The sequence below is a fragment of the Hypanus sabinus genome, chromosome 12, assembly GCF_030144855.1.
Source record: "Hypanus sabinus isolate sHypSab1 chromosome 12, sHypSab1.hap1, whole genome shotgun sequence".
In the NCBI taxonomy this organism is placed as follows: domain Eukaryota; kingdom Metazoa; phylum Chordata; class Chondrichthyes; order Myliobatiformes; family Dasyatidae; genus Hypanus; species Hypanus sabinus.
The window spans coordinates 71,767,972-71,781,008 of NC_082717.1; the positions used below are offsets into that span (position 1 = coordinate 71,767,972).

At 43.5% G+C, this 13,037-nt stretch overlaps 2 protein-coding genes across 5 annotated transcripts in view; one reads left to right on the top strand and one right to left on the bottom strand.

Annotated features, from left to right (window-relative positions):
* On the bottom strand, positions 1–6,223 carry LOC132402390 (uncharacterized). Its single transcript, XM_059985249.1, has 2 exons — positions 5,739–6,223; positions 1–2,491 (listed from the first exon to the last, which is right to left on the bottom strand). The coding sequence occupies exons 1-2, from the start codon at positions 6,221–6,223 to the stop codon at positions 2,164–2,166; spliced, it is 813 nt and encodes a 270-aa protein (XP_059841232.1). The 3' UTR covers positions 1–2,163.
* Positions 5,923–13,037, top strand: part of tasp1 (taspase, threonine aspartase, 1) — a 147,170-nt gene continuing 140,055 nt past the window's right edge. For all 4 annotated transcript variants that reach the window (XR_009515149.1, XR_009515150.1, XM_059986205.1 and 1 more), the window contains exon 1: positions 5,923–6,227. Coding sequence is in view for 2 of the 4 variants with exons in the window: in XM_059986205.1 (XP_059842188.1) it covers positions 6,071–6,227 (157 nt within the window). In the remaining 2 variants the exon portion in view is untranslated. The remainder of the gene's footprint in view (positions 6,228–13,037) is intronic.

Here is a 13,037-nt window from a genome sequence, read left to right on the forward strand (position 1 = left end):
GCCGTGGGTCTGGAAGGTGCTGCCTTAGGAACTTTGGTGTGTTGTTGCAGTGCATCTTGTAGATAGTACACACTGCTGAAACTGTTCCGTTGATGGTGGAGGGATTGGATGCTTGTGGAAGGGGTACCAATCAAGTGGGCTGCCTTGTACTGGATAGTGTCAAGTTTCTTGAATGTTGATGGTGCTGCACTCATCCAGGTGAGTGCATCCCTAAGGACAAACTTTGGGGAATCAGGAGTTGAGTTGCACGCCGCAGGATTCCTAGCCTTTGACCTGCTCTGGTAGCCAGTGTTCATATGGCTAGACCAGTGGAATTTCTTGTCAATGGTAACCTCCAGGATATTGATAGTAGGGAATTCAGTGATGGTGATGCCACTGAACATCAAGAGATGTTGGCTAGAGTCTCTCTTGTTGGAGATGATCAATGCCTGGCACTTGCTTGGCTTGAATGTTACTTGCCACTTGTCAGCCCAAGTCTGGATATTATCCAGGTCCTGCTGCATTTGGGAATGAACTGCTTCACTATCTGAGGAGTCACAAATGGTGCAAAACATTGTGCAGTCATCTGCAAACATCCCCGCTTCTGACCTTCTGACAGAAGGAAGGTCATTGATGAGGCAGTTGAAGATGGTTAGTCCTAGGACACTTCCCTGAAGAACTTCTGCAGTGATGCCCTGAAGATGAAATGATTGACCTCTAACCACAACCATCTTCCTTTGTGTCAGGTATGATTCCAACCAGTGGAAGGTTTCCCCCCTAATTCCCATTGACTCTATTTTAGCTAGGGCACCTTGATGCCATACTCAGTCAAATGCTGCCTTGATGTCGAGGACTATCACTCTCACCTCACCTCTGGTATTTAGCTCTTTGGTCCATTTTGGACCAAAGAGATGATGAGATCAGGAGCTGAGTGGCCTTGATGGAACCCAAACTGGGAATCCGCAAGCAGGTTATTGCCGAGTAGGGGCTGTATGGTAACACGGTGGATGACCTCTTCCATTACTTTGCTGATAGAGTAGGCTGGTAAGAGCGGTAACTGGCTGGGTTGAACGTCCTGTTTCCTGTGTACAGGACATGCCTGGGCAATTTTTCACATTGCTGGGTAGATGCCAGTGTTGTAGCTGTACTGAAACAGCTTGGCTAGTGGTGTGGCAAGTTCTGGAGCACAAGTCCTCAGGACTATTGCTGGGATTTTGTTCCATAGCCTTCGCCATATCCATTGCTTTCAGCCATTTCTTGATATCACGTGGAGTGAATCGGATTGGCTGCATATTGACATCTGGGATGCTGGGGACTTCTGGAGGAGGCCAAGCTGAATCATCTATCTCTGTAGCTTACTTGACCACTGTTATACCACCATCAAGAACACTTAGCACGACATCCCATTCCTATGCTTTGGATAAGGCTGTACTTCTACTCCCAGCATATAGACAAAGACTGAAGTCCACAACACAATGGTGAGGACCAAGAAAGTATGGGCAGGTGAGGCAGAAGAGTGCTTTTTGAACTGCTTTTGAGTCAGTAGACTGGACTATATTCCCTCTATCAATGCTGCTGGCCTGCTGAGTTCCTCCTCCATTTTTTATGTTGCTTCTCCAATCACAGATGCACCTGTCAGTTTAACTATATTTTTCCAATTCAAAGTCTGCCCCCTGCCGGTTATGCTGTCTGTTCTCTTCACCCAACTCCCATCTGTAATTTTAACACACTCATTACCCCACTTTTCCACTTGCATTGAAAATCCTACAACATCATGTTTCCTTCTCCACTCACGCTACTTTATCATGTGTGCTTCCAACATTTCCTAATTTTGACTTATTTAATTTCTCTGCTATTTCTATATTCCCCACTGTAAATTCAACTTTGTGTCTCACGTTTGTCCAGGTTGAAGGGACTATATACAAGTCAAGTCACTTTTTATTGTCATTTCAACCATAACTGCTGGTAGAGTACACAGTAAAAATGAGACAATATTTTTATTAGGACCATGGTGCTACATGAAATGGTACAAAAACTACACTGAACTACATGAAAACAACACAGAGAGAAAAAAACACTAGACAACAGACCTACCCAGGACTGCATAAAGTGCACAAAATAGTGCAGGCATTACAATAAATAACAGACAAGACAATAGACACAGTAGAGGGCAGTAAGTTGGTGTCAGACCAGACTCTGGGTATTGAGGAGTCTGATGGCTTGGGGGAAGAAACTGTTACATAGTCTGGTCGTGAGAGCTCGAATGCTTCGGTGTCTTTTCCCAGATGGCGGGAGGGCGAAGAGTTTGTAAGAGGGGTGCGTGGGCTCCTTCATAATGCTGTTTGCTTTGTTGATGCAGTGTGTAGTGTAAATGTCCATAATGGCAGGAAGAGAGACCCTTATGATCTTTTCAGCAGACCTCACTATCCGTTGCAGTGTCTTGCAATCCGAGATGGTGCAATTTCCGAACCAGGCAGTGATGCAGCTGCTCAGGATGCTCTCAATACAAGCCCTGTAGAATGTGATGGGGAAAAAAACAGAAATCAGACATAATCAGGAATTTAGTGGAGACGAATAATCTGATTTTCGGGACTACTGGATATTACTTTTTAATACTCCAACATAGTTTAAATCAATTTTTCGATATTCCACAGTATTGTAGTATCTTTTCAGTGATCAGGTAAGCTCAAAGGAATCAGAATCAGGTTTAATATCACCAGAATACATCATGAAATTTGTTAACTTTACAATAGCTGTACAATGCAATATATTATAACAGATGAAAAACTGAATTACAGTAAATATATATATTAAATAGTTTAATTAAATAAATGCAACAAAAAGTAGTTACGTATTATTCATAGGTTCAATGTCCATTCAGAAATCGGATGGCAGAGGGGAAGAAGCTGTTCCTGAACTATTGTGTGTGTGTGTGCTTTCAGGCTTCTACACCCCCTTCCTGATGATAGCAATGAGAAGAGGGCATGTCTTGGGTGGTGGGAGTCCTTTATGATGGATGCCGCCTTTTTGAGACATCACTCCTTGAAGATGTCCTGCATACTACAGAAGTCAATGCCCATGATGGAGCTGACTAATTTTACAATTCTCTATAGCCTACTTCCATCCCGTACAGTAACCCTGATTCCAGCTAGTGATGCAGCCAGTAAGAATGCTCTCCACAGTACGTCTGTAGAAATATGCAAGTGTTTTTTGGTGACATTCTAAATCTCCTCAAACTCCTAATGAAATATAGCTGCTGTCTTGCCTCCTTTATAGCTGCATCGATATGTTGGGTCCAGGTTAAGTCCATGGAGATACTGATACTCAAGAACTTAAAATTGCTCTGCCTTCATCACAACCACGAATTTGGCAGCACAGTAGATAACGGCAATTGTGAATTTGCACGTCAGGTAATTATTATTTAATTGTGATAGTATTCAACTACATTCTTGTCATCGTAGTGCTTGTTGAGACTTGGACAGAGCATACCAAAGGGTTGCTGCTGTTTTGCATTCGGCCTTCCCTGAGCCATTGGACTTTCAAAATCAACTGACTCTGAAGACTAGCAGTATTCGTTTAATGTCTACATATTCTTTTCGGCCACAGTGTAGGCTTCATTTCCTTTTTGAGAGTTTTAGTTAACGACCCTGTTTGGCCTAGCGTTTATTGTTTTATTTTCCCTTTTTCAAATTAAAGTCTGTGAACTATCGACCTGTTTCAGTGTCTCTCACTCCGTACTTGGGCCATATCTGAATCATGGTGACACCCTCTCCACTTCTGATCCCTCTATGAGGATTGGTGTATATTCACTCACCTTACCCTTTCTGAAGTCCACAATCAGTTATCTGGCCTTACTGACATTGTGTGCAAGGTTGTTGTTGCAACACTATTTAACTAGCTGGTATATCTTGCCAATTGTAGGGATGACTTGCAGCAGACTGAAAAGCTTGAGCATGTAGATATTAAGGTAGAGGATATGCTGGAGCTTTTGGGAACTGTAGGAAGCGAGGGAGGCAATTGCTGAGCATCTGGTGATGATCTTTGCATCATTAATGAGGATGGGAGAGATTAATGAGGATGGGAGAGGTTCCGGAGGATTGGAGGGTTGCGGATATTGTTCCCTTATTCAAGAAAGGGAGTAGGGATAGCACAGGAAATTATAGGCCAGTGCGTCTTACTTCAGTGGTTGGTAAGTTGATGGAGAAGATCCTGAGAGGCAGGATTTATGAACATTTGAAGAAGCATAATATGATTAGGAATAGTCAGCATGGCTTTGTCAAAGGCAGGTCGTACCTTATGAGTCTGATTGAATTTCTTGAGGATGTGACTAAACACATTGACGAAGGTAGAGCTGTACATGTAATGTATATGGATTTTAGCAAGGCATTTGATAAGGTACCCCATGCAAGGCTTATTGAGAAAGTAAGGAGGCATGGGATCCAAGGGAACATTGCTTTGTGGATCCAGAACTGGCTTGCCCACAGAAGGCAAAGAGTGGTTGTAGATGGGTCATATTCTGTATGGAGCCCAGTGACCAGTGGTGTGCCTCAGGGATCTGTCCTGGGACCCCTACTTTTTGTGATTTTCATTAATGAGGAAGTGGAGGGATGGGTTAGTAAATTTGCTGATGACACAAAGGTTGGGGGTGTTGTGGATAGTGTGGAGGACTGTCAGAGGTTACAACGGGACATTGATAGGATGCAAAACTGGGCTGAGAAGTGGCAGATGGAGTTCAACCCAGATAAGTGTGAGGTGGTTCATTTTCGTAGGTAAATATGATGGCAGAATATAGTATTAATAGTAAAACTCTTGGCAGTGTGGAGGATCAGAGGGATCTTGGGGTCTGAGTATATAGGACACGCAAAGCTGCTGCGCAGGTTGTCTCTGTGTTAAGAAGGCATTCAGTACATTGGCCTTCATCAATCGTGGGATTGAGTTTAGGAGCCGAGAAGTAATGTTGCAGCTATATAGGACCCTGGTCAGACTCCACTTGGGAGTACTGTGCTCAATTCTGGTCACCTTACTACAGAAAGGATGTGGAAACCACAGAAAGGGTGCAGAGGAGATGTACAAAGATGTTGCCTGGATTGGGGAGCATGCTTTATGAGAATAGGTTGAGTGAACTCAGCCTTTTCTCCTTGGAGCGATGAAAGATGAGGGGTGACTTAATAGAGGTGTACAAGATAATGAGAGGCATTGATCGTGTGGATAGTCAGAGGCTTTTCCCCAAGGCTGAAATGGCTAGCATGAGAGGGCATAGTTTTAAGGTGCTTGGAAGTTGGTACAGAAGAGATGTCAGGGTTAAGTTTTTTACGCAGAGAGTGGTGAGTGTGTGGAATCAGCTGCTGGTGGCGGAAGAAATGATAGGGTCTTTAAAGAGACACCTGGATGGCTACATGGAGCTTTTTAAAACAGAACTCTGTGGGTAAAGCCCAAGTAGTTCTAAGGTAGGGACATGTTCAGCTCACTTTGTGGGCCGAAGGGCCTGTATTGTGCTATAGGTTTTCTATGTTCTATGCCCTATCTTGCTCCTGTATGCCCTCTCATCACCATCTGAGATTCTGCCAACAAAGAAGCATGAACACTGGTGCTCTAGTGAGTATAAGGGAGTTTGTAAACCAGGAACCCAGTGAGTGGGAAAAGAGCACTACAAACATTACCAACTGAGTTACACGTCAAACTATGGGGGCTTTTCGAAGAACATGGAAACGGGTCATCAGCGTTGACCGTAAGATATCGGAGTTAATGCAGCAACCTACTGTGGGGCTGAAAGCCTAACTTCCATTCCTGGCCTGCTGATTTCGCCTGGCATTTTGCGTGTTGTCACTAAGTTCCTCGCCCCGCACAAAAATAACGCCGCAGATGATGGGGCGGCCGCACGCTGCCATGCGAGAGGCGGGAACTGGCTGACCCGGAAGGATACCGGTGACCGCTCCGCAGCCGTCCGTTCATTCAGCCGCGAGCGCGGCGGTGCTGACCGCGGAGAAGAGCTGTCAATCATTCGTGGGGGCGGTCCTCTCCGCTCCGTCCCCCTCCAGTGCCAGCTTGACCGACCGATGGAAGGGGAACGGTATGGCGGTTGAGTGTGACCATGGAGGCTGCGGGGAGCGGGTGCCTGGGAGCTGCGGATGCACACCCTCCTGGCGGGGCCTGGCCCGGTGCCGCTGAAGGAGCCGCGCCGATGAGGAGAAGCGATCGAGAAGCGGCCGTGGACGGGAGGAACGTGGGGTTTGTGCTTGTGCATGCAGGTAAGCTTTGAGCATGCAAGGCCGTCAACCCTCTGCCAGCGGTCACCAGGCGCCCGGACAACTTGTGGCTGAGCGATGCCTCCGTCCAGTCGCTGTGAATGCTCTCGCCGTGCAAATGCGTACCGTCATTTTCCCCTCCCACGTTGTTGACACTGTTTTCAGGCCGGTTGACAGTGCGGAGCGACCTCCAATGTGGCTGCTCTCTATTAAGGGTGGCGTCTCCTCTGACTTACTTCTATTTGCTCTCCTCCACTCTTCGTCTTTACCTTCTATTGCTCCTGTTTCTAAGTTATCCCTCCACTTTTCTTTTGATTCAGTCTTCCTATGAGTACCAGAGTAGGTCATCAGAACATCCTGAACTTCAGAGATGTTTATAAACTCTTGAAGCTGAAGCAAACAATTTAAAGTCAAACTTGAAAGTATTAAAGGAAAATAATAATGCAGTCTAAATCCTAGAATCCCATTTCCAATAGAATCCCGAATTTTGCAAGGTATAAGCATAGTCCAAGTGATTATTTTTCTAGGCAAAACTGGACTGCATAGGTGAATAGGTGGCTATTTTGCCTTATGAGTTTGCAGTAGCCACTGGCACTAATGTTTCACGAAGCCTACATTTAAGTCCAGAATTTGTGGCTGTTTAAATGGTCTAACATCAGTCGTTTTGATCAGAACCATTGGCAAGGTTCATTATGGTCTGGCATTTTGGAATTCATTTATCTAGCTTTGACATCATATGTTTAATAAGCTAAGTGAAACAAAATTGAGTGCAGTGCCTCAATCTCATGAATTTGACGGGGCCAGAGGTTGTCATCTCTAGACTTAAGTAGCCAAGGAAACCAGGGGGTTTCAGATTATATTGTAGAACTGTTTGACAAAAATATAGTAGTATCTAATATGGCTTTGAAATTGACTAGAATATATAGGCAGTCCTCTGTTCTGTAAACGTTTTGTTTAAAAAACACTGTTGTTGCAAAACAGCAAATTTCACATCACAAACGTGAAAATATGCAGATGCTGGAAATCCAAGCAACACAAAATGCTGGAGGAATATGGCAAGCCAGGCAGCATCTATTCGAAAGAGTGCAGTCAATGTTTCAGGCCTTGACTCTTTAGCAGGAATGGAGAAGAGAAAATGAGGAGTAGAGTTAAAAGGGAGGGGAGGAGGGAGAAACACAAGGTGATAGGTGAAACCAGGAGGGGGAGAGATGAAGTAAAGCGCTGGAAAGTTGATTGGTGAAAGAGGTACAGAGCTAGAGAAGGGGGAATCTAATAGGAGAGGACAGAAGGACATGAAAGAAAGAAAAGGGGGGAAGAGCACAAGAGGGAGGCGATGGGCAGGCAAGGAGATATGGTGAGAGAGGGAAAAGGGGATGCAGAATGGTGAGTGGGGGGGAGTCATTACCAGAGGTTTGAGAAATTGATGTCCATGCCATTAGGTTGGAGACTACCCAGACAATATAAGGTGTAGTTCTTCCAACCTGAGTGTGGCCTTACCATGACAGTAGAGAAGGCCGTGGATTGACATATTGAATGGGAATTGGAATTAAAATGGGTGGACAGAGCGAGGTGCTCAGCAAAACGGTGTTGCAATCTACATCAGGTCTCGCAGGCATACAGGAGGCCACACCAGGTCCACCAGACAGAGTATATGACCCCAACAGACTTACAGCTGAAGTGTCGCCTCATCTGGAAGGACTGTTTGGGGCTCTGAATGGTAAAGAGGGAGGAGGTATAGGGGCAGGGGTAGCACTAACTTGCATTCCAAGTTAGTGACAAGTTTGATTCTAAATTCTCTGAGCCATTTTTTCCCACAAGTCAGAAAGGAGTGATTTCACTGAGGGTCAATTAACATGAAATGTATTTATTGTATTGTGTGTACAATTTTACAGAATCAGAATGTCCTATGTCAGTGGCTAGTTTAGACAGCCTTAAAGCATCAATGGATGTTATATAGCTTTTTAGGAGTGTAAATAAAAGGGATGGCCTTATCATTTTCCAAAGCAAACCTTCAAATGGCCAATCATAAATACAAGGAAGTCTGCAAATGCTGGAAATCCAAGGCAACACACAGAAAATGCTGGAGGAACTCTGCAGGTCAGGCAGCATCTATGGAAATAAATAAACAGTTGATGTTTTGAGCTGAGACCCTTCTTCAGGTCTGAGAAGGAAAGTGGAATACACTAGAATAAAAAGGTCGGTGGAGGAGAATAAAGCTAGCTGGAAGGTGAAGCCAGGTGGGTGGGTGAGGTCAAGGGCTGAAGAAGGAATCTGATAGAGGGGGGAAGGAGGAGGGGACCTAGGGGAAAGTGGAACGCAGCAGGCCAGGTAGCATCTATATGAAGATGTACAGTCAACATTTCGGGCCGAGACCCTTCGTTAGGACTGACAAAGGGTTTTGGCCCGAAACGTTGACTGTACTTCTTCCTATAAATGCTGCCTGGCCTGCTGCATTCCACCAGCATTTTGTGTGTGTTGCTTGAAATTCCAGCATCTGCAGATTTCCTCGTGTTTGCCTAGGGGAAAGTGATAGGCAGGTGAGAAGAGGTAAAAGGTTACACAGGGGAGAAGGGGAATATTTTTTAGCAAATGTGCTTGCCTGCTGTGAACTAGCAATTGTGTTCTTAATAGTGACTGATTACTGTGGGTAGGTTGCATGTAAACTATATTTTAATGGTTTGTCTTGAATTAACTAGCTGTTACTTTTATTCCATAATGCCTGAAGATGTTTGCATTTCCATAATTAACTTTCCTATTTTGAAAAATTATTTACAGTATTTATGAGAGATTTTGTTTTATGTTAGGTTTCTGTAAATCAGGTCTTCAGGAACCTAGGAGTCCCTGTAATTCAATTATACCCAATATCATCATGGGAAAAAATACATTTTACACATATGACATCAATATGTAACACTTAACTTATTTTTATGTTTTGGAAGTGTCCCATCCTAGAGAAACTTAAGTTTATTCAGAACTAAAGTATGCATAGTTAATTTTATTGTACTACTAATTTAATTACATGAACAATATCTCACGAGCCCACTGTGACAAATGGACACCATCTGTACAATTGGATGTTGTATTGTCTCTTTCCACAGTAACTGTGTTGCACATGTAGCTTTGAGCTTACTGTACTTGGAGTGACTCTCCTTGTAAGTCCTATACACCTTTGTCCTTGTGCCATTTATCTGCAAAAGTGCTAGCATGTGCATTCTCCTTTGCAGATGAACGACACTGGGCTGAAGCACAGCTGATCGGAGCTGTAAGGATTTGTGCCTGTACCGTATAGCCTACAGTATAATAAGGGACTACTTTATGTTTTAGTAACACGTTGTTGAATGTGCTATTAGGCACATATTGAGCATGCGTTATTAGGCGCGTATTGATCTGTACGTGTGTGTTAAAGTTCGGATTCTGCCAGTAAAGAACCATGAAACTTTAGCTCCCGTCTGCAGCATTTATATTAATAGCATTGTTGTGTAGCCAGGCCACATACACAACAAATTGGCGACAAGGTTAATGAACCTACATCATATCAGAACGCTGTGTTTTAATTGATAATGACACTTGGAGGAAGAGCACAAGGAATGAGCCAAGGAGTGAGCCCAGGAGAAGGAGGTTGTGAGTCCGAAAGGAAGTGGGAGCACAGCCGGGGTCGGTAACGTCAGGAGACCAAGAGACACAGTTGGAGCCGCAGCAGGTTCAGCCGAGACCACAGCCAGCGCTGACCCCCAGGGATTGAGGGTCTGTCTGCCACAGAAGGGAGATAAAAAGGAGCGACACACACATCTGGATGGAGTGCACTCGTGGTGCTAGCAAAAAGGACACGTGAGTCAAAAAGAAAACAAGGGGGAAACGGGGCTAAATTAACAAAACAAAGATGGTGATGATTAGAACCATTACAACACATGATAATGGCATTGAAGACTGGGCAATTTACACTGAGAGAGTGGAGTTGTATTGTGAGGGTAACGGTGTTTATGATGAAAAGAAAGCCAGTGTCTTACTTATTATGGGATCAAAAACATATGGGCTGCTACGGAGCTTGTTAATCTCTGAAAAGCCAGTTGACAAAACGTTCAAATAGTAGACACTCCCAACAGCATTTAAACCCCAAACCACTGGTCATTGCTGAAATATTTAAATTTCACAAAGGAAATCGGAGCAAAAAATGAAAGCATTCCTGAATGTTGTGCTGAATTTTGCAAATTATCAGAATATTGTCAATTTGGAGCTGGTCTGTCAGACACATTGAAGGACAGTTTAGTGTGTGGCATGCACTGTGAAACCACACAGAAGAAGTTCCTGTGGGAAAAAGACCTTACATTAGAGAAGGCACTGAACATTGCAATATCAATGGTATCAGCAGCACGTGGTGCTTCAGTGATACAACAAGAATCTCTTGATATGCTGCGAAGAAAATATTACTGAACAGAAATGAAGGAAAGAAGTGTTACCATTGTGGAAACATGTCACAAGACCCTGATGACTGTTGGTTTAAAGACAAAGAATGCAGAAACTGTAGCAAACAGGGCCACACTGGCAGAGTATGCAAAGCTAGTGAACAGGTGAAAAAGGACAAAATACAGAGAAACAAGAAACCCCAGAAAAGACAACATAACAACGTACACAAAATGGAAGAAAGCAGTTCTGATGAAAATGACTCAGGCGAAAGTGAATTGTCTTGTCTGCCACTTCACAGCGTGAAGGAGACAGATGATCGAAGAGTAATAAGGATCACTCCACAGGTGGCAGCCATGAGATTGAAAATGGAGTTGGACACAGGCTCGGCTTTAACAGTGATCTCTGTACACGGCTACAAACAACTGTTTTCTCACATACCTCTGAAATGAACTAAGCTACTGCTGAAGACTTACACAGGACAGAAAGTGCATCCCAAAGGTAAAATTAAAGTGACAGTGACCTACGGAGACAAAATGTGTACTGAAAAATGGAGGACCACCGTTGCTGGGACATGAATGGCTCAGGAAAATCCAGTTGGATTGTCACAGCATCAAGGCACTAGATGTGTCAAAAAGGAGGGCAGCTCCGCAAGCAAGATGTCCGCAGCTCTCTTCTCACCCATTGTTGACTATTACATTGACGAGGAGGAGCTAGACAGCGTCGACAATGAGGACAAACGCAGTATCCGTGGCAGCGACTCGGATGAAGATACAGAGGATGCAAGGGAGACAGATATTGCCAATAAACAGGATGATGAAGACTACCTGGAAGTAAAAGAACAGATGTACCAGGAAAAATTGACATCTCTCAAAAGACAGCTACAGCAGTTACAGGGAGGCACTTTGCAGGAGTATCAGAAAAGGATGAAGAAACTAGCTCAGCAATACTAGGGAAGAATACAAAATGCAGAGCATTCTCTGCAACTGGAGACAGAACAAGTGGAAAGGAAATATATTAAAGAGAAGAAAGCAGCACTGAAGGAATTTGAAGATGAAAAGATTAAGTTAGAAGAAAAGAAAAAGATGATTGAAAATGAGAGGCAAACAGTGGGACTCACAGGAGATTTTATGGAGGTAAATCCAAATATGACTAGGAAACTAAGGAGGAGACCTAATAACCCTGTTCCAATTACAGACAAAAGACAAAAACCTGCACCTGCGTAGTTATATTATTTGTTAAAAGATGAACAGATAATGGAAGATCTGCGAACTCTCAATAAGCTTAAATCTCTGAAAAGACCAGCATCTCCGTCTTCTCCTGAGCATCTTCCCAGCACTCCTGCTGAATCACCAGCACAAAGATATGAAGAACGAATAGAAGATGGAAAGTTATATTACGATAAGGGATCGTATCATAAAGGTCAGGCTATCTATTTGGAATCTAAGGAGAATAGGAAGATTGGCTGTGTAATTAGCTCAGTTGGATCAATTGAGATATGGGGAAGGAAGACAAGTGATAGCACATGGATGCATATATATCTAGGGCAGCTGCACAGAGGAGTCTTCATTATATGGAAGCGATCTGCTGCCAAGAACTCTCAGCAAGTTGGAGGCGCACATCTTTTTAAGTCCCTATGCTCAGAGGTCAACTTTTCATGACTTTTATATGACAGACGTTACCCAGAGAGGCATAGAAGACCCCCCCCCCACCGAGACTAAAAGTAAAAAAAAGCTTGTTATAATTTGATATTATTAAGTTACTAAGTAAACAAATGGTAGGCATTTGTATGTTAAAGGGTAAACATATTTGTTTAGCATTGTGCCCCAGTAAAAAAAAACAGTTGATACACTATTAAAATAAAAGGGGAGGAGTGTACTGTATAACCCGCAGTATAATAAGAGACGCTTTTATGTTTTAGTAACATGTCATTGAATGTGCTATTAGGTGCATATTGAGCATGAATTATTAGGCACATATTGATCTGTATGTGTGTGTTAAAGTTCGGATTCTGCCAGTAAAGAACCATGAAACTTAGCTCCCGTCTCCAGCGTTTATATTAATAGCATTGTTGTGTAGTCAGACCACATACACAACAGTGCCCTTTGCCAATGTAGACAAATCTGAGAAAGCAATTGCCCACAGAATAGTCATATGATTACAGTATTTGTGAATAAGGAGTGTGTTGAAGGTTCTGCTCTTCACCTATTCACTCTACATTTCATTAGTCAGGGTTGATCTCTAGTTTAAAGTCCTCCTGTTGAAAAGCATAGAGTCACCGAGTTGTACGGTACAGAAATGAGCCCTCTAGATCAGCAGGTACGTGCTGACCTTTTTGCCTTTCTACAGTTATCCCATTTGGCTGCATTTGGACAGTATCTTTCTATTCCTTGTCTATTTGGATGTCTGTCC